Genomic DNA, 22,651 nt, shown 5'->3' on the forward strand with positions numbered 1-22,651 from the left:
GTGCAGGGGGCATGGGTTCCATCCCGCAAGCCATGCGCACAGCCAAAAAAAACCAAAAACAAATGGTAACCTTATATGTTAACCCTAGCACCCTATATGTAACCCTAGTAGTTTTATATTTCATGTTGAGTATACTTATATTTTATAACCTTATTGTATGTATTTTTAGTCAACTGTATGGCGATCAAGCAAGCTTTTTCGATGCTGAAAAAGTGCCAAGAATTAAGCACAAGAAGAAGGGCACTGTGTCCATGGTGAACAATGGCAGTGATCAGCATGGATCTCAGGTAAGGAAATGGGTGAGGAGATGAGTTTTGCTCTAGGGAACCCACAAAATTATCTTTGTAAATATCTAGTAATGAGAGAATTTCAATCAAAGATATTTGTTAGAAGAAAAAAATGACACTATTTTTTCCTATGTTAAAAAAATCCTTATTATTTTGTCCTTTTAAAAGTAAAGCATGTCCATTGGGAGGAATTTAGAAAATACAGAAAAGCACAAAGATGAAAATAATATTGCCTACAATCCCACCATTCCTGGAATATCACTGTTCACAGTGTGGCCTGTTTCCTTTCAGTATTGATTACTTATTTCAAAACAGGTCATGTTGAGCACCTTTCATTCATTGTCACAACAGCCCCATTGGAGTAGATGGTTTTTTTCCCTCACAGTTTACATGTGAAAAAACTGAGATTTGGTTTGTTCAAGTGTTTTAAACAATCAGAGCATCTGTATTTATTGATATTTTATGTTTAAGCTTTGTGCCTTATACTTAGTAGTAGTGACAAGTAGGTGAGAATTCATGCAATTAATGTAGTCTTTTGTAACTGATTTCAGTTTGAATTATATATATATTTGTATTTATTCTATGTCTTTCTATATAGTTTCTTATTACAACAGGAGATAATCTAGATTACCTTGATGGTGTTCATACAGTGTTTGGTGAAGTGACAGAAGGCATGGACATAATTAAGAAAATTAATGAGACCTTTGTTGATAAGGACTTTGTTCCATATCAAGATATCAGGTATGGTTATAGTTTACTGTTGAAATGTACTAGAATGTTTTATATGTGATGTTTGACAGGTAATGGGGATGGCATACATAGGACTGGTTTTTGGATAATTCTAAAATGTGTGACTATAAGAATCTTTATAATAGAGAAGACCTTTATTTAAAAAAATACTTGTACTAATTATAAATGCTTATGTTGGGAGGAATTATTACTCCTTTAGCTTTTAAAAAATGCAGATTATTGAGAGCTATGACAAAATTACTAGGATTTAGTCATTTATATTACATCTTAGCATAATGCAGAGTAATAAATATAATATATAATATCAAACAATCAAAGACAGTAACACTAATTGTGAAAGTACACACTAGTAATATCCTTGTGCAATAAAATTTAAGAGCTTATGGTTTTTTTTTGGTGTTAGAGATACTTAAGATATTTGTTATAATTTTTATAAAAAGTAAAACATGGATTCTGAAATGACATAAATGTAACATTTGACTTGGATTTATTTTGTAAGGATAAATCATACAGTGATTTTAGATGATCCATTTGATGATCCTCCTGATCTATTAATTCCTGATCGATCACCAGAACCTACAAGGGAACAACTAGATGTAAGTAGAGTCTTCTTGTGATTGAATGTATATACATATTAATGTTTTGCATAAAATTTGCTTTTTTCCTTATTAAAACTTATTTCTTCAGAATGATTATCTTGCTTGATCAGTAATACTAGGACAAGTTTAGAGTTCTTTTTTCTCTTCCAGGGAGATACTCATTTTTCTACCTATCTTTTTATTTCCCTAATATTCTTTCCTTAGCTCTGGAAGCTTATATGAATACCTTGGGGAAATATTTCTCTTATCTCTTAACTCTAGATAGGAGTGTAGCTTTAAGGCTAAATTAAATTATCAGCTTGTGAAGGAGCTTTTCAACTGGGGATACTTTTGAGCCAGGCTAGAACCCAGAAATTTCTGTGGCATAATGGAGACTTTTTCCCTCAGATCTTTTGAGGTAAAAATTTCTGCATATGAGGCTTCCTCAAAGCTGAATTTATCTTTATAGTTGGGATTTAATGCTTAATTTCTAAGATCATTTATCTTCTGTATTCAGCACTTAGTTGGATACCAGGTAGTTCCTATATAAATGTTTATTTTGATTTCAAAATAAATTAGATGCCTAGTCTGGCTAGTATTATTGAATTCATCTAAATCAATTTTCAGAGGTTTGTAAGTTTGTTTCACATTTGTGAAACAAATGTTCTAACACATTTGATGGAACTAAGAATAAAGCATAATGTCTCTCATATTTCTTAGATTTTTCTATTCTTTAAATATATATATGAGTAACTTCTGCCTTACAGAGTGGTCGAATAGGAGCAGATGAAGAAATTGATGATTTCAAAGGAAGATCGGCTGAAGAAGTAGAAGAAATAAAGGCAGAAAAAGAGGCCAAAACTCAAGCTATTCTACTAGAAATGGTAAGATAATTACTTTGTTCGAATAGTTTTTCAGCAATATATTTAATACATACTCATTGTGAGTTTATTTCTGACTTTTTGATAGTCTTTAAAATATTAAAAAATTTAGCTAAGAGTTTTTTTTTGGATTAAATTTTGTATGACATAGTAACACAAATGAAAGTAAACAGATTTGATTCCACTATTAATATAGTGCTAAGTGCCTTTTTAAAAAAATGGGAAGTGGATATCCAGCTTACAAATATTAATTGGGTTTCAGTTGTTTATACTCATCTCATTTTTAAAGAGTTTCTTGGACTGAATTTTAAGTATATTAGAGAATAATTCTTTGTACGTCTCAAGTATTGAGATTAAATAGTAAAATACTAAGTACAGGATAAAACCTGGGCAGAAATTGAACACTGTAAAGTATACTCTTTTTTGTATTACTAGCAATATGAAGTCATTTGGGGAACAGTTATTCAGTACATGATTAGTTGACCTACTAGGCATTTTTTCCATTTCTTATTTTTGTGGAATAGGTATACCTTTCACGTAGTAGGTCATCAATAATATTGGAATGGATGGATAATAATTAAGTTTTTATTACTATCATTATTTTATATAGTAGAGCTTTCAGGTTCATTATGTTTTAAAATTCGTATTAGCATCACTAGTCTGAAGGAACAAATACTAAAGATTATAATTCAAGAAAACTTTACTGAATTGAAAAAAAATTAAAAATATACAGTTTAATGAGCACACTGTGTTATCTGAGAATATTGACCCAGAATAGCCAACACCAAGACAAATTCTAAGAAAATTACTGGACTTAAAAGAAAAATCCTTTGAGCACCTGGGCAGCAAGAGTAAGTGATTTATAAGGGAAAGAACATTAGCTTATCATCAGAGCTTTCATCAACAAAGTATAGAAAGTTTATGCCAGAATAAGAGGAGTTGACACATTCTTTAAACTTTTTATTTTCAGATAATTTCAAATTTACAGAAAAATTACAAATAACGCAGACAACTTCTATATACCTTTTACCCAGATTCACCCATTTTTAACATTTTGCCACATCTGCTTTGATCGTTCATTTTTTCTCTCTCTCTCTCCTCTCCCTCTCTGTCTCTGATTATACATGCACATACGCACATACTGTTTTGGGGGGACCATTTGAAATTGCGGTGCAGATATCTTTTCTCTTTCATTAGTGTGTATTTCCTAAGAGCAACAATATTATCCTACATATTCACAGTATAGATATCAAAATCATGAAATTTAAAATTGATAGAAATTACAGTCTACCTTCCAGTTTTGTCAGTTACTTCAGTAATATCCTTCATAGCTTTTTTTTTCCTGCCAGTCTAGAATCCAGCTCATGATCAATCATCTGTTGCATTTAGTTGTCATGTTGCTCTAATCTCTTTAATCTGGAAGAATTCCTTAACTTGCCTTATTTTTCATTACATTAACATTTTTGAAGAATACAGGTCATTTATTTTGTAGAATATTCTTCAATTTAGGTTTATCTGCTGTTGCCTTGTGATTAAGATTCAGGTTATACACCCATAGCCAGAGTACTACATAGGTGACATTGTATCCTTCTCAGATGTCACATCTGGAGGTGGATAATATCCATCTGCCTCTCATTGGAAAGTGTTCGTTTTGATCACTTGGTCAAGGTAATCCATTGTCTGGGGACTCCACTGCATAGTTTCTGTTTTCCCCTTGCAACTAATAAGCCATCTGTAGAAAGGCACTTTGAGACCTTCAGATATCTTATTCCTTGTCAAACTGTCCCTCTGGATTTCTTAGCCATCCGTGACTATTGCTTGAACCAATCTTGACTCTGATGGGTGCAAAGTGGTGATTTCCCAACTCTGCCCTTTTTTCCACACTTGTCAGCCTGCCTTTTGTAAGGAAGAGCACTCCTTTATTATCTCTACTTATCATATATTCATTATCTATATGGACTTGTGGATTCCTTTTCTTGTTTTGTTTTTAATACATAGAATTTATTTTATAGAGTAGTTTTAGATTTACAGAAAAATTGAACAAGAAGTACAGAGAGTTCCTATGTACTCCCTTCACCCTCCCCAACTGTTTACCTTTTTAATTAGCATCTTCCATTAGTGTGGTACATTTGTTACAATTGGTGAGCCAATATTGATAAATTATTATTAACTAAAATCCTTAATTTACATTAGGATCCACTCTTTGTGTTGACAAATGCCATGTATTGCACAGAATAGTTTCACTGCCTTGAAAGTCTTCTGTGCTCCACCTGTTCATCCCCCTAACTCCTGACAACCAGTATCTTTTTTTACTGTCTGCATAGTTTTGCCTTTTCCAGAATGTCATATAATTGGAATCATACAATGTGTAGCCTTTTCAGATTGGCTTCTTTCACTTAGCAACGTATACTTAAGGTTCCTCCATGTCTTTTCATGGCTTGATAGCTCATTTCTCTTGATAGTTACATAATATTTCAAATGGGTCTACCACAGTTTGTTTATCCATTCACCTATTAAATATCTTGGTTGCTTCCAAGTTTTGGCAAATATGAATAAAGCTGCTGTAAACCTTTGTGTGTAGAATTTAGTGTGGACATAATTTTTAACTCATTTGAGTAGATACCTAGGAGCACAATTGCTGGAGTGTATGGTTTAGCTTTGTAAGAAACGGCCAAATTCTCTTCCAAATTGAATTACCATTTTGCATTCACACCAGCAAGAATGAGACTTCCTGTTGTTCTACATCTTTGTTAGCGCTTGGTGTTGTCAGTGTTTTGGGTTTTAGCTGTTGCATTAGGTGATCCTGTGTCCTTTCAATTCTCACAATTAACAAGTTTCCTCTATTTTCTAAGAACATCAGTTTCGCTTTATTTGTGTATAATGTAATGGTAATTCAGCTAGTGTTTTGCAATATTGTTTTGACCTTCATAGCTTATGAATATTTTAAATTTCCTTGCAGTATTTTAAAGTTATCTTTGACTAAGTAGTATAACAAGTTCTTTTTTAACTCATTAACTTTTTTTTCTCATTTGTGCTTCCATTAGATGTATTTCTGCCATTATAGGTGCCTTTTGGGATTTTACTGATTTGCTCTTCCCCATATATGTTGTAATGCTGCTTATTGGGCATAGGTTATTGCTATCTTTTGATAGACTTCAGAGACACTGAGCAGATCTTACTGGCTCACTTGCTTCTTACTGTTTATGATTTCCAAGATTTCTCTCTCTTTTTTTTAATGTGTTTGTCCAAGAGGAAACACGTTATATAGTAATCTTACCTGAAATCATCTCTGAGAGTTTTTGAATATATGTATGAAGGTATATTGTTTCCCCATCTAAAGGCTCATGGTCAACATACTTTTCCCACAAGGAAAACAACACCATCATTATATCATATCATTATATCATGGTTTTCTCTTACTGTCACCCTCTCTAGTTCTTTAGTAGGAAGTGGTAGGCTCGGCTCAGCACAGTAGTTGACCATGAAGTTGACTTTGGTTTGACTGAAGTAGAAGATGATAGTGAGGGTGAGATTAAAAAGCTAGAAACACTCTCCAGGAATTGTTGGTGTTCCATACTGAGCAATAATGTGGAGAAGAATTGGGCATTACTTATTGCCGAAGGCTAGATTCAGCATGACAGTATTTTGCAAAAGTTTAAAAACAAGTAAAACTAAACAATATGTTACTTAGGGGTATATACTTATGTGTCAGAACTCTATAAAGATCTGTAAGGGAATGGCCAGAAAGGAAAACCAAAAAGCTCATTCGTGGTGAGAGAGGCAGAGGGATAATGGGATCAGGGGACATTTTAGTTCTCAAGCTAGTTGGTGGCATCATGGGTGTTTTTATTTTCATGCTTCATAACTTAGATATACTTACATAAGTTCTTTCAAAAATATATTAAATACTTGAAGAAAGAAAAAAGTGGAGATAAAATTGGGACTTTGAAGCCAGGTAGACCTGGGTTCAAATCCCAACTCTGTTGCTTACAACTGTGTGACCCTGGGCAAGTTAGTTATTTAACCTTTTTGAATTTTTACTCATGGAAAAGTAAAATGGAAATTGCATGGTTGTTTTAAGAATTGGCAGTAATGTATATGAAGTGCCAAACATGGTCTTCACACAAAGTAGGGGTCTGGTAAATATTTTGGCTATTAATATTGTTACTGCCAGGAAGCATGGAGTTTTGAATCTTGAAATCTATTAAGATTTCTTTTGCTGAGCCTGTAGTTTATAATGTAAATTTAGATATTTCAGGGAATCAGCATTGTGGGCTAAATATGGGATATTTAGAATGCAAATTAAATAAAGGAGTTGATTTATATTCTTGTTTATTTGTCATTTAGGTGGGAGACCTACCTGATGCAGATATTAAACCTCCAGAAAATGTGCTCTTTGTGTGTAAATTGAATCCAGTGACCACAGATGAAGATCTGGAGATAATATTCTCAAGATTTGGGCCAATAAGAAGGTACTCTCTAGAATTAGTGAAAGATTTAGAAAAACTAGGTATTAGTTAGTAGTTTTCTAATAACATTTTTGACGAGTCTGTGAACTCAAAGTGAATTTTATACTGGTGAGTTTTACAGATGAGTCTGTTGGACAGTAGGGAAGAAAAACATGTATGTAAATGTGTATGCGTAGATATATGTGTGTATATATATTGTAATGTGTGTGTATGCATTATACATTGAATGATTCTCTCACTCCCAGCACAGACATTTTCAACTCTAAAACAGGAAGTGAATGGAACAGTTTAAGTCTAGTTCTGTAGTATTCTTCTTTAATATTTTAAATATCTATCTCATTTAAATTCTCCCTAGAATTACCAGCAACCTATGTCAAAATTAATTTGAATCTAAGTTTTCTAAAATTTTTCTTTTGGTTAATTTTCCTTGTATTATTAGTGCAAAAGTTTATGAAACTAGTGTTTCTGTGAGAAAGGGGAATATTTTGTAATTGATTAAAAAATATTATTTTAAGTTTAGAATTTCCTTTCATTTCATGTTTTTTCTTCTATGAAGCCATTCTTTATTCTTCCTATTGAAAGAAAAATCTTCCTATAAAAGACTACCTGCCTTTATTCCTCTACTCACTTATAATATATCATCTTTACAAAAATATTTCCTATACTGCTACTTCTTATTTTTAAATTGGAGACATTATGTTCTAACTTCTTGCTAAGGAAGATGAGGATTCACGTCTATTTCTATCCTGCCCTCTTCATTCTCCCTGCCTACAACTTTGGTTGTATCATAATTTTGGTTAGATCTTTGTTCAATATTTACATTTTAATGTATACTTAAATATTGTAGCAGCTGAACCATATGCTATAATGTGATTACTTTTCGTTTCTCTCACGATGTTTTATATCCCTGTTTCATTTCATGTGTTTAAAATGAGGCTTGAGATACATGAGGAAAAAGGATTAAGCCAGTTGCTTTAAATTCCATCTTATTGGCCCTTTCATTTGGTTAAGATGGATTAGTTCTGTATAATAGCTAGACTTAGGCGATTACATTTGAGCTTGGTTTATATTAAAATTCAAAACCCCCAAATCGTAAGTTTATTAAACATATGAATATGTATGAATGTGTGTGCATTATTCTACATTAGATAATCTGTAATTCATCTGTATTTGGACTACAAATAAATTACAATTTAAAAGGATTTTTAGCAGTAATTTCCCTTTGCCAAAGGAAAATTAAATATTTTTATCTTATTCTTCCTTCAGTGTTTTGGGAATGTAGGATTGTAGGCTTAGATAGGGCATTTATAGTAGAATCTAAATAATTTAGTTTCTAGACTGGTGAACTATTTTTAAAAAAATAGTTATTATTGAAGAGATTTGGAGAAATATAGTTCTGTGAATTTAACTTTGGCTTATTTTGTTTTTCACTTTTGAAGAGTAAGAGTGAATGCTTTTTCTTTAAAGTCACTTTTTTCCAAACTATTTTTCAGTTGTGAAGTTATCCGGGATTGGAAGACTGGAGAATCCCTGTGTTATGCTTTTATTGAATTTGAAAAAGTAGGTCATAATATAGATATATTAAATATGTATTTTTTTTGTTCTATGATATTAAAGTGTGAAAATGTATAGAACTTTTTCTAGTCTCTAAGATTAGAAAATTAGTTTGCCCTTTCTTTAGGCACCCAAGAAAAATAACTTTGTTATATTCAAATAGGGGATAAATTTAACATCTATCAATGTTAATATATGTATCTTTAATTTAGGTTCAGTTTCAACCTACATGAATGTATCTTTAAAATTTTAAAGTTTTAGGTAAAGTTCTTCGCATTCTATAAATAATTTTTCAGTGCTATTTAGGTAGATATAATAATTGAGTAATAGAAAGAGAACCAATCTGGGGGTTATGATCTAGATATTCATTTCAGCTCTATCACTGACCAGCTGTTCTATGATATTTGGCAGTTTATTTAGAATTCTTCTTTCTAGGCATTATCTTCCTTATAAGTAAAGCTTGAGTATTAGGTTAGATGGGTACTTTCTAGATCTATAATAGGAATGATAGCTTATGTTACTCAAGTAATTTTCTTTAAGCAAGCATTATGCTATTTGACCTGCATTTAATCCTCACAACTCTGAGATAGGTACTGTCCTCCTTCTCCAAATAAGTAAACTGAGACACACAGTGGTAGCGTGACTTGTTTAAAATCATGTACCTAGTGAATGTCATAGCCTTCTGTCCTGCTGTTTTATTTTCAAAGAAATAGTTAATAACTCAATTAACATTTTATGTAACAAATATAAACTACCACCCATATTTATAAAATTGTTCAGATTTAAAACGTTGTTAATACTCATAAATTTAGTGTAATTCTTTTTAAAAAAACCATCAAATTTAAATGTGACTTATACAGTGACTAGGAACATTTGTATTAATTCTATTTCTTCTTTGCACTTTTCTTCATCTGATAAATAAATACAAAAGCTTGGGCTTTCCTGGTGGCGCAGTGGTTGAGAGTCCGCCTGCTGATGCAGGGGACACAGGTTCGTGCCCCGGTCCGGCAAGATCCTGCCGTGGAGCGGCTGGGCCCGTGAGCCATGGCCTCTGAGCCTGCGCGTCCGGAGCCTGTGCTCCGCAACGGGAGAGGCCACAACAGTGAGAGGCCCACGTACCGCAAAAACAAAACAAAACAAAACAAAACAAAAGCTTGTATTTGCTCTTAGGATTTGAACTTAGATATGTCTGATGCTGTTCCCAATGTGTTTAGCCATTTTGCTAGGCTACGTTATTTCTTTTTGCAGCTTTGGACTGAAGTATGTCCAATAGTAGCTCATTCTTAGTTATAGTTATCCCAAAGTACTTGTCGAACACCTTTTATATTTCAGGCACTGCAGTAGGCCCTAGGGGTACAAGATGAATAATGGAGGGTTGAGGAAGACAGACACATAACACATTATACCTAGACACTGTGTCAGGTGTACCAGAAATAATATTTACAAGGTACATTGGTGTCAGCAGAAAGGAGATTTCTACCTTTAGTTTGCTATGAATACTTCTTGTCAACTTGACAGTGTTATTCCATCACTGAGCATAGATTATATTGTTTATTTGCTTACAAACATAATTTCATTTTGTTTATGGCAGATTGACTAATATCTTCTGCACGTATCCCATTTGCCATGAATACATAGTTCAGGTCAACTGTAGAGCATAGAGTGGTTCTAGAATCTATGGATTCTTTTTTTTTTTTTTTTTTTTTTTCCGGTACGCGGGCCTCTCACTGTTGTGGCCTCTCCCGTTGCGGAGCACAGGCTCCGGACGCGCAGGCCCAGCGGCCATGGCTCACGGGCCCAGCCGCTCTGCGGCATGTGGGATCTTCCCGGACCGGGGCACGAACCTGTGTCCCCTGCATCGGCAGGCGGACTCTCAACCACTGCGCCACCAGGGAAGCCCTAGAATCTATGGATTCTTTATCATAATTCAACATTTCAGTTTTTGAGGTGAATCTTTTATTTATTTTTGGCTGTGTTGGGTCTTCGTTGCTGAGCGTGGGCTTTCTCTAGTTGCGGCGAGCGGGGGCTACTCTTCATTGCGGTGCGCGGGCTTCTCATTGCAGTGGCTTCTCTTGTGGAGCACGGGCTCTAGGCACGTGGGCTTCAGTAGTTGTGGCACACGGGTTCAGTAGTTGTGGCGCACAGGCTTAGTTGCTCCGTGGCATGTGGGATTTTCCCGGACCAGGGATCAAACCCGTGTCCCTTGCATTGGCAGGCATATTCTTAACCACTGTGCCACCGGGGGAGTCCCTGAGGTGAATCTTTTGTAGCCTTTCTCTTTTCTTGAAAATTAGATTAAGCTATATTATTCTGCTTCATGATTCTCATGAGCGGTAGCCTCTTTGTAAGTGTCCATTGCTGAGTCTTTTTTGCATGTTATGCAAGTTCTCTATGCTTTGGATAATCTGATCAAAATGTTTTTAAAACTGAGGAATGAAATACATGCCGAAAACATGCAGCTCATGAGTGAACAGCTTGATGAATTAATCACAGTTAATACACCCATGTAAATCACCACCCAGGTCAAGGAATAAAACGCCAGCAGAAAAAACATTACCGGAATCCCAGAGGCCCCACCTGTGTCCCCTTCCACAAACTTCCCCATTGCTGCTACTTCTGATATCATAGATTTTGTCTAATTTTAAACTTGATATCAGTGTAAACACAATGTGTGTTTTTGCTGTCTAGGTTCTTTTACTCAGTGCTAAACTAACATTTGTGAGATTTGTTCGTTACTGCATGTAGCTTTTAACTTTTTTGTTAATTTTCATTGGAAATACGGTATTTTATGTGTGCATGTAAATTTTCACTGACATATAGTATTTTATTGTGTGTATGTAAATTTTCGTTGCCATATGGTATTTCATTGCGTGTATATAACATTATTTAGATTTCCAGTCTGCTGTTGATGGACGTTTGGGTCTTTCCCAGTTTTGGCTGCTGTGAATGGTGCTGCTCTAAACCATTTCTGTCATGTCTTTCAGTGTACAAGTGTATGCATTTTTGTTGGGTATATATCCAAGAGGGAATTGCTGGGTCATAGGGTAGGTGTAGCTTCAGGAGATAATTCCAGTCAGCTTTCCAAAGGGATTATCCTAATTTTCACTTCCACTAGCAATGTATGGGAGTCCCTATTATTCTGTAGCTTTACCAGCTCTAGGTATGGTCTGTCTTTTAAATGTTATCCACTCTGGTGGATGTGTAGTGGTATCTTATTGTGGTTTTATTTTGCATTTTCCTGATTGAGCCCCTTTTCATATGTTTATTGCCATTTAAACGTCCTTTATAAAAATGAAGTACCTGTTCAAGACTTGGCCACTTTGGGATTGGGTGTTTGTGCCTTTTTATTGATTTGTAAGAATTCTTTGTACTTCCTGGGTACAGACTGTTTTTTTGGTTGTATGTGTTGCAAGTATCTGCTGCTCAGTGGATTGCCTTTTTCCCTTTCTTAATGGTATCTTTTGATAAGCAGAAATTTCTAATTTTTAATTCAGTTTGTCAGCTTTCTTCCTTATTGCCTATTTTTAAAGATGTTTGCCTACCTGAAGTCATGAAAATATTCTCTATTCTATCTTTAGAAGCTTTGTTGCGAAATTATCTTTCCCATTTAGATCTGAAATTTGATTTTTGTATATTATGTGTTTCATGTTAAATTTCATTTTTCTTGCATAAGATAGCCAGGTGACCCAGCAAAATTCGTTAAAAAGGTTGACCCATTCGCATAGCTTTTCAGTACCGACTTTGTTATGAATCAGGTGTCCACATGTGTAAAGTCTGTTTCTGGATGCTGCACTGTTGCACTGGTCTATTTGTCTGTCCTTGCACCACTCTCAAATTGTGTGAATTACTATCGCTTTATTATGTCTTGATATCTGGTAGTGTGAGTCCTCCAACTTTGTTCTTCTTAAAGATTTTCTTGGATATTTTTGTCCTTGGCATGCATTTCCATATGTGTTTTTTATAATTTTTAATTGAAGTGTAGTTGATTTACAATGTTGTGTTTAATCTAAATTTTGAAGAGATTCCTTAACTATTGTTTAGGTATAAGTAAATTGAGTATTTGCAAATACTATCCTCCTGGAAAAAAGTATCTGAGAACTTTCTCTTTGGGGAAATGGCACAGTGATGGAATTATGCCTGCCTAGGGGTCATCAGTCAGATTTATCAAACATGCACTGATTGCCTACCATGTGCCAGATGATGGTCTAAATGATGTAGATTCAAAGATGAATAAAGTTTTGTCCCTTGGAGTTTATATTCCATTTAATTCTTGACATACATTGTAAATAAATGATTATAACTAGTTCTTTTATCTGCTTCTCTTTGGATTGTTTCTAGTTGAGCTGTGAACAGACCAAAAAATAAGTTTCCAGGGACCTAGGAGAAAATTGATCAGTGCTGGATTGAAATGTGTCATTTCTAGTCTTCAGATGTCAGAAATGGGGATGTAGGGCTTGCAAAGTTACTGGCAAGGATTCTTATGTAACATAGACCTTGGTATCATAGGCCCACAATCCATTATCCAAAATCCTTGGGAATAGCTGTTCCCATTTCAGACTTTTTCAGAATTTAGGAATGTAATACTGCGTGTTTGTGTGTGTGTGTGTGTGTGTGTGTGTGTGTGTGCGCGCAACACACATATCTCTGGATTACGTGGCACACTTCTGGGTCAGCATTCCGTAATCACAGAAATACTTCCGCTGTGAAAACAAATGAATATTCATACTAAGTAGAATAAGTTAAGGTTTATCATTCCATTAGGTTTTGCTGTCACATGGATTTTAACACCAAATTTATAAAAACAGTTTTCAGGATATTTTTGGGTTTTGAGTAAAAGGGATTATGGATTTGTATAACACAGTTGGTAAGTATATGTATGTGCACTGCAATCAGACTGCCTCGGTTCAAATCCTGGCTCTTGCCCTTGCCAACTGTGTGCCCTCTAGCAACTTCTGTACCTCTCTAAACCTCTGTTTTCTCTTTGACAAAATGGAGGTAATAATAGGTAGTACCTCATAGGGGTGTTATCAGAGTTAATTGAGATAGTAGATGCAAAGCATTTAACAGCATTTGGTGCATAGTAAATATTCAAATTTTAGTTTTAGTAACAAGAAACTTTTTGTATTTTCAGTATTTGTTCTAGCTGCAGAAATCTTTTCCATAAAGATTTATGCTTGAGTTTTTATAATTACTATCAGGAAGAAGATTGTGAGAAAGCGTTCTTCAAAATGGACAATGTACTTATAGATGACAGAAGAATACATGTGGACTTTAGCCAGTCTGTTGCAAAGGTTAAATGGAAAGGAAAAGGTATGTTGGTTCATCTTCCTTTGTTTCTGTTCTGCTTTGCATCGTGTTTGTGTGTGTGTGTGTGTGTGTGTGTGTGTGTGTACCTCTTTTGACAGTGCTGTTAATTAGAAATGTTCAGTGATGTAACTCCTGCTATTTGATTTTCCCTAGCTGCTATCTAGTATATAAGATGGGGGTATGTGTGTGTGAGTGTGTATATTTGTATTTTTAAAAATTTTAAAATTTTTACTGAAGTATAATTGATTTACAATGTTGTGTTAGTTTCAGGTGCACAGCAAAGTGATTCAGTTATACATATACATATATCCACTCTTTTTTAGATTCTTTTCCCATGTAGGTCATTACAGAGTATTGAGTAATGTTCCCTGTGCTATATGGTAGGTCCTTACTAGTTATCTGTTTTATGTATTGTAGTGTGTATATGTCAAACCCAGTCTCCCCATTTATCTCACTCCCCCATCCCCGTTAACCATAAGATTGTTTTCTGCATCTGTAACTCTATTTCTATTTTGTAAACAAGTTCATTTGTACTATTTTTTTAGATTCCACATATAAGTGATATCATATGATATTTGTCCTTCTCTATCTGATGTATATGTGTATTTTAAACTGATGATGAATATATTTTTTGCTTGACTGTATTATAAATTACTTATAATTACCCATTGCAGACATAACATGTTTCCAAAGTAATTATCATTTGGTGATTTGGCTCTTCTAGATGCAAAACTCTTAAAAATTCTTTTTTCTGGGGCTTCCCTGGGGCGCAGAGGTTAAGAATCCACCTGCCAGTGCAGGGGACATGGGTTTGAGCCGTGGTCTGGGAAGATCCCACATGCTGCGGAGCAGCTAAGCCCGTGTGCCACAACTACTGAAGCCGGCGTGCCTAGAGCCCGTGCTCCGCAACAAGAGAAACCACCGCGCTGAGAAGCCCGCGCACTGCAACAAAGAGTAGCTCCCACTCGCTACAACTAGAGAAAGCCCATGCACGTCAACAAAGACCCAACGTAGCCAAAAACAAATAAATTTAAAAAAAAATTCTTTTTTATAAAGTTTGTTTGTTTTAGTTGTCATATGGTACAAAATTAAAAGATCTTCTGTGTACTAGGTCCTATCCCTACACATAATGACATATCCCACATGTGCATATATATGTCAAATTTCTGCTAGTGGTACCATAACAAATTTAAGGTTGAATCTGTGTATACTGAAATACTACGGGTTTTTGATTGCTGATGCAGTGTTTTTATTTATTTATTTTTTATAACTTTATTTATTTATTTTTGGCTGCATTGGGTCTTGTTGCGCGCGGGCTTTTCTCTAGTTGTGGCGAGCGGGGGCTACTCTTTGATGCGGTGCGTGGGCTTCTCATTGCAGTGGCTTCTCATGTTGAGCATGGGCTCTAGGCTCACGGGCTTCAGTAGCTGTGGCACGCGGGCTCAGTAGTTGTGGCTCGCAGGCTCTAGAGCGCAGGCTCTAGTTGAGGAGCACGGGCTTAGTTGCTCCGCACCATGTGGAAACTTCCCAGACAGGGCTTGAACCCGTGCCCCCTGCATTGGCAGGCGGATTCTTAACCACTGCACCACCAGGGAAGCCCGGCAGGTGGATTCTTTTGTTTTTTTGTTTGTTTGTTGCGGTACGCGGGCCTCTCACGGTTGTGGCCTCTCCCGTTGCGGAGCACAGGCTCCGGACGCGCAGGCTCAGCAGCCATGGCTCATGGGCCCAGCCGCTCCGTGGCATGTGGGATCTTCCCGGACCGGGGCACGAACCCGCGTCCCCTGCATCGGCAGGCGGACTCTCAACTACTGTGCCACCAGGGAAGCCCCGGCAGGTGGATTCTTAACCACTGTGCCACCAAGGAAGTTCCTGAGATAATTCTGTATATTATGGATTCACATTTTAAAAAATTGAACATATCTTGTGTACCATTCACAGTGCTAAGTACTTTTCCTTATAGCCTTGTTTAATAATTCCAACAGCATTGTGAAATGTTGATATTATTTTCAGTTCCTAAATGAAGAGAATGACTTTCAGAGAATTGAAGTGTCCTACCTAGGACCTCCCACTGGAGTCAATATTTGAATCCAGAACTTCTCACTTGGATCTGTTGCTCCTTCTACTATATACCATAACTGCTTCATCCATAGTGAGACTTCTAATGGCAGACACATGGCACATATTTTTCAGTGATGAAATGATGCCTGTTTTTTACAGTTACCAGTATTTTAACTCTTACAGTTGTCTGTTTCACATTTATATGAAACTTTGCCTACTGGCCCTTTTCCTTTACAGAGCTTCTGGAATTGCCAAATAGATTCATCTTGTCTTTGATTCTTATAAGCCTCTCAGATCTCAGACGCAGGTCCCAAGCTCTCAATTTCCTTTGGGCCTAATGTTCTCATAGACTTAATGGCTCTACTTGAACCCTGAATTATTTTCCAGTGATTGTATTCACTGCGTAATTTAGGATTTGGAAGTTTGGTGTTGTAATATTCATGTATGTCATTAGGGGGCAGCATCTGGCTACCTAGCAAAATGGATATCTGATTTCAGTTAAAATAGTGGTGGAGAATGAATTACTATGATTCTTTTGTTTTCTTCTCAGCCTTTTTCTATCCCGTGATATATATGCCACTTATAAATAGTTCTTACATATTATACCTCTTATAAAATAATTATTGTTCTTGATGAATCAGGTGATTTTATTACTAGGTTGTTTCTTCTTTTTTTAAATAAATAGGTGGGAAGTACACCAAGAGTGATTTCAAGGAGTATGAAAAGGAACAGGACAAACCATGTAATTTGGTTCTGAAAGATAAAGTAAAGCCCAAACAGGAGTATCCTTCACAAGAACCAGTTGGTCAATACGTATTGACCATCCAATCTGGAGAGTTGAGTGTGATACCTTATAAAAAGGCTATAGAAGACAAGTTCCTGAATCCAGATGGTTTGTGAAGAAATCACTTAGTTTATTGTTATCTCTTTTCACCATTTTACATTGTATACCTTGCTTTTTCAGTATATTCTCTATTGTATGGAGAAAGTTAAGGTTGAAAGAAGTTTTGAGCTTAATTCTTTTACCTCCCTACACCTAGGTTAAGGTTATCTCTTATTCTCAGAAGATCTGCAGGTAAGAGTTGTATTTTCTATATATAATCTTAATGTTTTAAATTTCTCATAATCAGAAATTTCTTTGTTACAGCTAAGCTAAACTCTTTGTGTTAACCCTTCTTATATGTTTAACTTCTTTGGAGTTGGTGAATATGTAGATAAAATCCTGTTGTTGTTTTGTGTTACTAGATTGCTTCTTTCTGCATAATACATTGTCAGTCTAGCAACGAATATTTATTGGGCTCCTATTGTGTACAAGAGTTGACTTTTATAGGATTAAAAAGAAATCCATTGACTTGACCCTTTAGTTTATAGATTCTTTCAAGTTTTAGGCTGAGACAAATAAGAAGCAATGAAACATACTTCTTATATTATGTCATTTTAGTTTCTTCATTGATATTCTCATTATAAATCTATCACTCCATACATGGCAAAGGTTATTTCTTTTGTGATTCTTTCTCGTAAGTAGTTTCTTTGTTTCCTAGTTTCTGTTGGTGTTTTAGGGATTCTCTTTGCCCATACTATATAGACATTTTTTTTCCAAGTATTCATCAGGAAAGATGAATATCAGGTTGACCTGTTAAATATTTTTTATTGTATTGGCTGTCTAATGCACAAAGCATTGTAAGGAGTTAGAGTTGGATAAAGTCTGGAGTATACTGACATAATCAGCATGAAAAGAGGCTTTCACATACAGACAAACCAAACAGTAAACTAAGATTGGTCTTAAAACATGGACATTAGAGGGGGTATGATTGAAATCTTAGAATCATAAAAGGTGTGGATGGAATACACTTGAGACTTATTCACCAAATCTTTGAAATTAAATTGAGGCCAACCACTAGAAACTGCAGCTGGAAGAAGGGAAATGTGTAGGACAAATGAAAGGAAGGTCAGCTGTGGAGTATGAAGTAGGAGGAGGCATCTTCCCCGCATAGCGGGTGTTCAGGCTGAAAAGGAAGGATACCTAGTATTAAAGTGTTTTAAATTCAAGATGATAGACTACTGAGAGTTAAGAAAGGAACTCAGTGTGTTTGAGAATCAGTCTATAGGCCAGTGCTGTCTAACGGGACTTCCTGCAGTGATAGAAATGTGCTGTAACTCCACTGTCCAGTATGGCTGCTAACCACATGTGGTTATCGAGCTTGTGAAATGGACTGAGGAACTGGATTTTAAAACTTGTTTAATTTTAATTAATTTAAATTTAAACCACTACCCATGGCTAGTATTGAACAGTGCTGCTTTTAACCTTTTGAAGTTGATGGAGAAGATAGGCATGTCCTGGTGCAAACCACTATTCATTATTCACAAACAACATACTGAACAAGAGAAAGGAATTCATGAATCTGACCCAGTAGGATGATCTTTACATTCCTGGTAGTTGATAGGTTTCATTTTAGCAAGTCATTTGTAATCTACAAATTATAGGTACAGTTATAGAGGGACAGAACATATGTCTTCATATGTAGCACATAGATATATATTTTCACATACATTATTACCATGGTGAAGAAAGGGGATTCTGATGATAATCTAAGTACAGATAAGCCAATTAGAAAGACATGGGATGTACTTTATAGGTCATGAGAGAGAAGGTGCTGTTAAACCATTAATAAGAAGATTCAAAAATAGAAGTAGAAGAGAGAAGTTTAACTTGGCTGCACTAGACCTCAGGGAAGTAATTGGGGAAAAGAGGACAGGGAGATCACAAAGTAGGATTTTGGAGAGATTTGACATCTTCTAGAAGTCTTGATTGTAGTGGTGAGTAGAAGATAGTGGATGAGCAAGGAAGGAAGAGATACAACAAGTGTCTTGGTGGTATTACAAGTAATCAGCCGATACTTATTTGGCATCGGTTACATGCCCAGTGAAGTTTCGCAATGAAATGTAGCCTCTGGACCTTAAAGACATTAAGAACAGACATTAAATAATCACCATTAATTAAATACGTCTAGAGTGTTGCAGAGAAGTGCATTTGTGGGATATGGGACTCATAATAGAGGTAAGGGGTCAGAGGAACCTCAAGTAATACTCTTAGTGACATTAAAGCTACAGCTTGAATATGGGGAGAGAGGAGGGCTGAGGTGGGATACTATCAATATTTTCTTTATCTGTGATCCATTAAATACAGTTTACATCTTGACTCAGTACAGTCCAAGTATATAATCATTCTCACACACACACACACACACACACACACACACGTAATTGAAACAACAGTGTTATAAAATAATATTTTCATTAGATGCCGTGTACTCTATTTTCTAGTCTATGTTATTTTAAAATGCTGGCTTTTGGTGACCCACTAACTGGATTGATGGATTATGATCAGTAGTTTGAAACACTCTGAAGCACTTTTTTTGAATAGTTTATTATTATTTTAAATATTTATTTATTTATTTAGTTTTGGCTGCATTGGGTCTTCGTTGCTGTGCGCAGGCTTTCTCTAGTTGCGGCGAGTGGGGGCTACTGTTTGTTGTGGTGCGCGGGCTTCTCATTGCGGTGGCTTCTCTTGTTGTGGAGCACGGGCTCTAGGCGCGCGGGCTTCAGTAGTTGTGGCACATGGGCTCAGTAGTTGTGGCACACGGGCTTAGTTGCTCTGCAGCATGTGGAATCTTCCCAGACCAGGGCTCAAACCTGTGTCCCCTGCATTGGCAGGCAAATTCTTAACCACTGCACCACCAGGGAAGCCCCCTCTGAAGCACTTTGGACAGAGAGCAGCATGTGTAGAGCAAACACTGAGGTGAAATCATAGGCAGGGACTATTGAATTTGTATCTGGAGAAGGAGACCATCCAGAAGGTACTATGGAAACATTGCGACATGGTATAAAGGAGAAAAGAAGTTGGAGATAATGGAGTAATAATAGGATGGTACAGGCTGATCAGCTGTCGTTAGCCGTCTTGTGAAAAGCCAGAAGTTGCAGTGTTTTCCTACTGAATGAGAGACATCGCTGAGGAAGCATAGAGCTGTAGCCTGGCGAAGCCCTAGTCCTGAGGGAAGTGTGTCTACTGTTACTCTAGTCCCACACGCCACTGAAATAGCTCTGCGCTTTGGGCTTCCTCCTAGCCTTTCTTTTGAAAACCACTGTTCTAGTCCTTGTCAGCCTTCCTCAGAATCTGTTTTAGAGTTTAAGATTCTTTTTAGAAGAGGTTCTAATAGTCTTACATTTTCTCTTATTCTAAGACATTATAGTATATTAAACACTTATTTCTGAATTAAAACATATTATTACAATTTTTATAACATTTATGTGAAATTTAAAAATGATTCACTCATAATTCTACCACCTGGGCAAATGATACTTTTTATTTCTCCTTGTTCCTCTCAAGCCTTGATCTTTTATAAAGCTTTATAAAGTTATAATCACTGTGTGGTATATACAGTTTTTGCTTCAAGCTTTTTCCACTTTTAATTTTTTATAAACATCATTCCAGGTTATTTAATAGCATTCATTTGTCATTGTTAATAACTTCCTTTATAGTAATATATCAGTTGAAATACCCTGATGTATTTAAGTATATCTTTATTACTAGGCTGTTTATTGTTCTTAATTTCTGTATTAAAAATAATCCTAAAAAAAAAATTCTGTTATGTATACAGTCAGCCCTCTGTATCTGCAGGTTCTGCATCCATGGATTTCCAACTGTAGATGGAAAATATTCAGGAAAAGTATTCCAGAAAGTTCCAGAAAGCGAAACTTCAATTTGCTGTGCAGGCAGCTATTTACTAGCATTTATGTTGTATTTACAACTGTTTACATAGCATTTACATTGTGTTGGTTTTTAAGTAATGAGATGATTTGAAGTATAAAAGAGGATGTGCGTAGGTTATATGCAAACACTATGCCATTTATATAAAGGACTTGAGCATCTGCAGCTTTTGGTATCCTCGGGATCCTGGAACAAATCCCCTGTGGATAATGAGGGACAGCTGTGCTTATGTTCATTTAACTTACTGTTATTTTATAAATTCTTATTTGAATTTAAACATGATAACTATTGATATGCATTGCTAAATTTTCTCCTATAGGACTGAACTAATTTACGCTCAAAAGAAGAGTCACACGAGTGTATTTTTCATCTATACAGCTTCTCTGGCATTGGGGTTTATAATGTCTTAATTTTTTCTAGTTAAAAATGTGCCTCATTTTCTAAGTTTAAGTTTTTCATTATTGACAAATATGCTTCCTTATTTTTTATGCTACTTATATTTTTCATTTTGTTTTTTTACTCTCTATATTTTTGGCCCACTTACCAATTTATAACCGTTTATTAAAGACAGGTGTTCTTTCCATTTTTCCTGACTCTGTAATGAAGTAAAATATGAATTAGTTTTGTTTTAGAAATATACTCTATGCTTCTGAGATGTTTCTTGCTTTAAAAAGTTACCTTTAACCTCATGGCCTACTTTGTTTACCAGATTCTTATGTTTTGATGTATTACCGGTGTCAGTTCTCATGTTTGTCCTTAACTAGCTGCTGCAGTGCAAAATATGATCTTATACTAGATGAGCAGGCAGAAGACTCAAAGTCAGGTTACTCACACACAAGTAAAAAACACAAGAAGAAAACCCGCCACTGCTCTGAAGAAAAAGAAGATGAGGACTATATGCCAGTCAAAAATACAAATCAGGTACTTACTGATGTTCAGACTTAGCTGTAGAGAAATAAATATTTCATCCATTTGTAAATTACATCTTAATTTAGGAGATAAGGGTATAGTCCTGAACAGGGATGGATGTGTTCCTAACTCTTAAGATGTAGAATGGTTTCACTAGGGTAATGAACTTTAATTTTCAAGAATATATATAACAGATTATAAAAGATTGTTTTTGAAATAACTTAATATATCATATAGTTCCACATTGTGAAGCAAGAGTGATTTTCATACCTGTGGACACTCACTTATTCCCACCAAAAACAAGTGTGGTTATGGTAAAAAAGTTCTTATAATGTATCATGTTAATTTATCACCAAGTGTTATGTACAGCACTTAGAGGTCTTGAGGTTTTAGGACCTGAAGAACGTTTATGCCCTTCCATATGGTATATATGAAATAAAAGCAGCACTAATAATTAGCTTGATCATCCCCAAAGCTTTCTTGAACAATGCTTTTTCTAAGACAATGATAATAAAAATTCCCCAGAGAAAATTAATTATAAAGAGAAGGAATCATTTCCAGCCTGCATTTTGACTCTCAGTTAATTGAAAAGCAGATTATGTTATGTTCCCTTGCTATGGTTTTTGCCACGTAAGGGCATTTCAACCTGGGCCCTGGTAGACGAGGAGGCTTTCAGTTGGCAGAGGGGACTCAAGACTGTGAGAATGTTAAGCAAAGACACTGAGATGGAGAGATGTAGTGTGATTGGCAAAGTAAAGGATTTGCTGTCAGAAAAGCTGGGTTTAGATTTCTACGTTGCTAATCATTGATGCGACCTCATCAAGTTATTTAAGTTTTTTGAGCCACAGTTTCCTCCTCTGTGAAATCGAGATAATATTTATTGTCCAGGCACGTTACGATTAAGTGAAAAAGAAAAAAAATGTGTGTGCAAACATTTTCTACACTGGCTGTTACTGTTATTTTTACAGTCAAATCATTGTGTTTTAAATCACTTGGAATCATTTCTCTGGTAAGGCCATTAACTGGATTCATATTTAAATTAACTTGTTCTTTTTGATGTTTAAGGATAGCTTAAAATTTTTTCTTTTGT

General features: G+C 35.5%; 1 protein-coding gene across 1 annotated transcript in view; it reads left to right on the top strand.

Annotated features, from left to right (window-relative positions):
• PPIL4 (peptidylprolyl isomerase like 4) overlaps nucleotides 1-22,651 on the top strand; it is a 34,044-nt gene that overhangs the window by 5,680 nt on the left and 5,713 nt on the right. The window contains exons 4-12 of the mRNA XM_004263729.3: nucleotides 170-287; nucleotides 886-1,028; nucleotides 1,537-1,633; nucleotides 2,383-2,499; nucleotides 6,844-6,968; nucleotides 8,459-8,525; nucleotides 13,718-13,829; nucleotides 16,570-16,666; nucleotides 21,426-21,573. Of these exons, the coding sequence (XP_004263777.1) occupies nucleotides 170-287; nucleotides 886-1,028; nucleotides 1,537-1,633; nucleotides 2,383-2,499; nucleotides 6,844-6,968; nucleotides 8,459-8,525; nucleotides 13,718-13,829; nucleotides 16,570-16,666; nucleotides 21,426-21,573 (1,024 nt within the window). The remainder of the gene's footprint in view (nucleotides 1-169; nucleotides 288-885; nucleotides 1,029-1,536; nucleotides 1,634-2,382; nucleotides 2,500-6,843; nucleotides 6,969-8,458; nucleotides 8,526-13,717; nucleotides 13,830-16,569; nucleotides 16,667-21,425; nucleotides 21,574-22,651) is intronic.

The sequence above is a fragment of the Orcinus orca genome, chromosome 12 (assembly GCF_937001465.1).
Source record: "Orcinus orca chromosome 12, mOrcOrc1.1, whole genome shotgun sequence".
Taxonomy (NCBI): Eukaryota; Metazoa; Chordata; class Mammalia; order Artiodactyla; family Delphinidae; genus Orcinus; species Orcinus orca.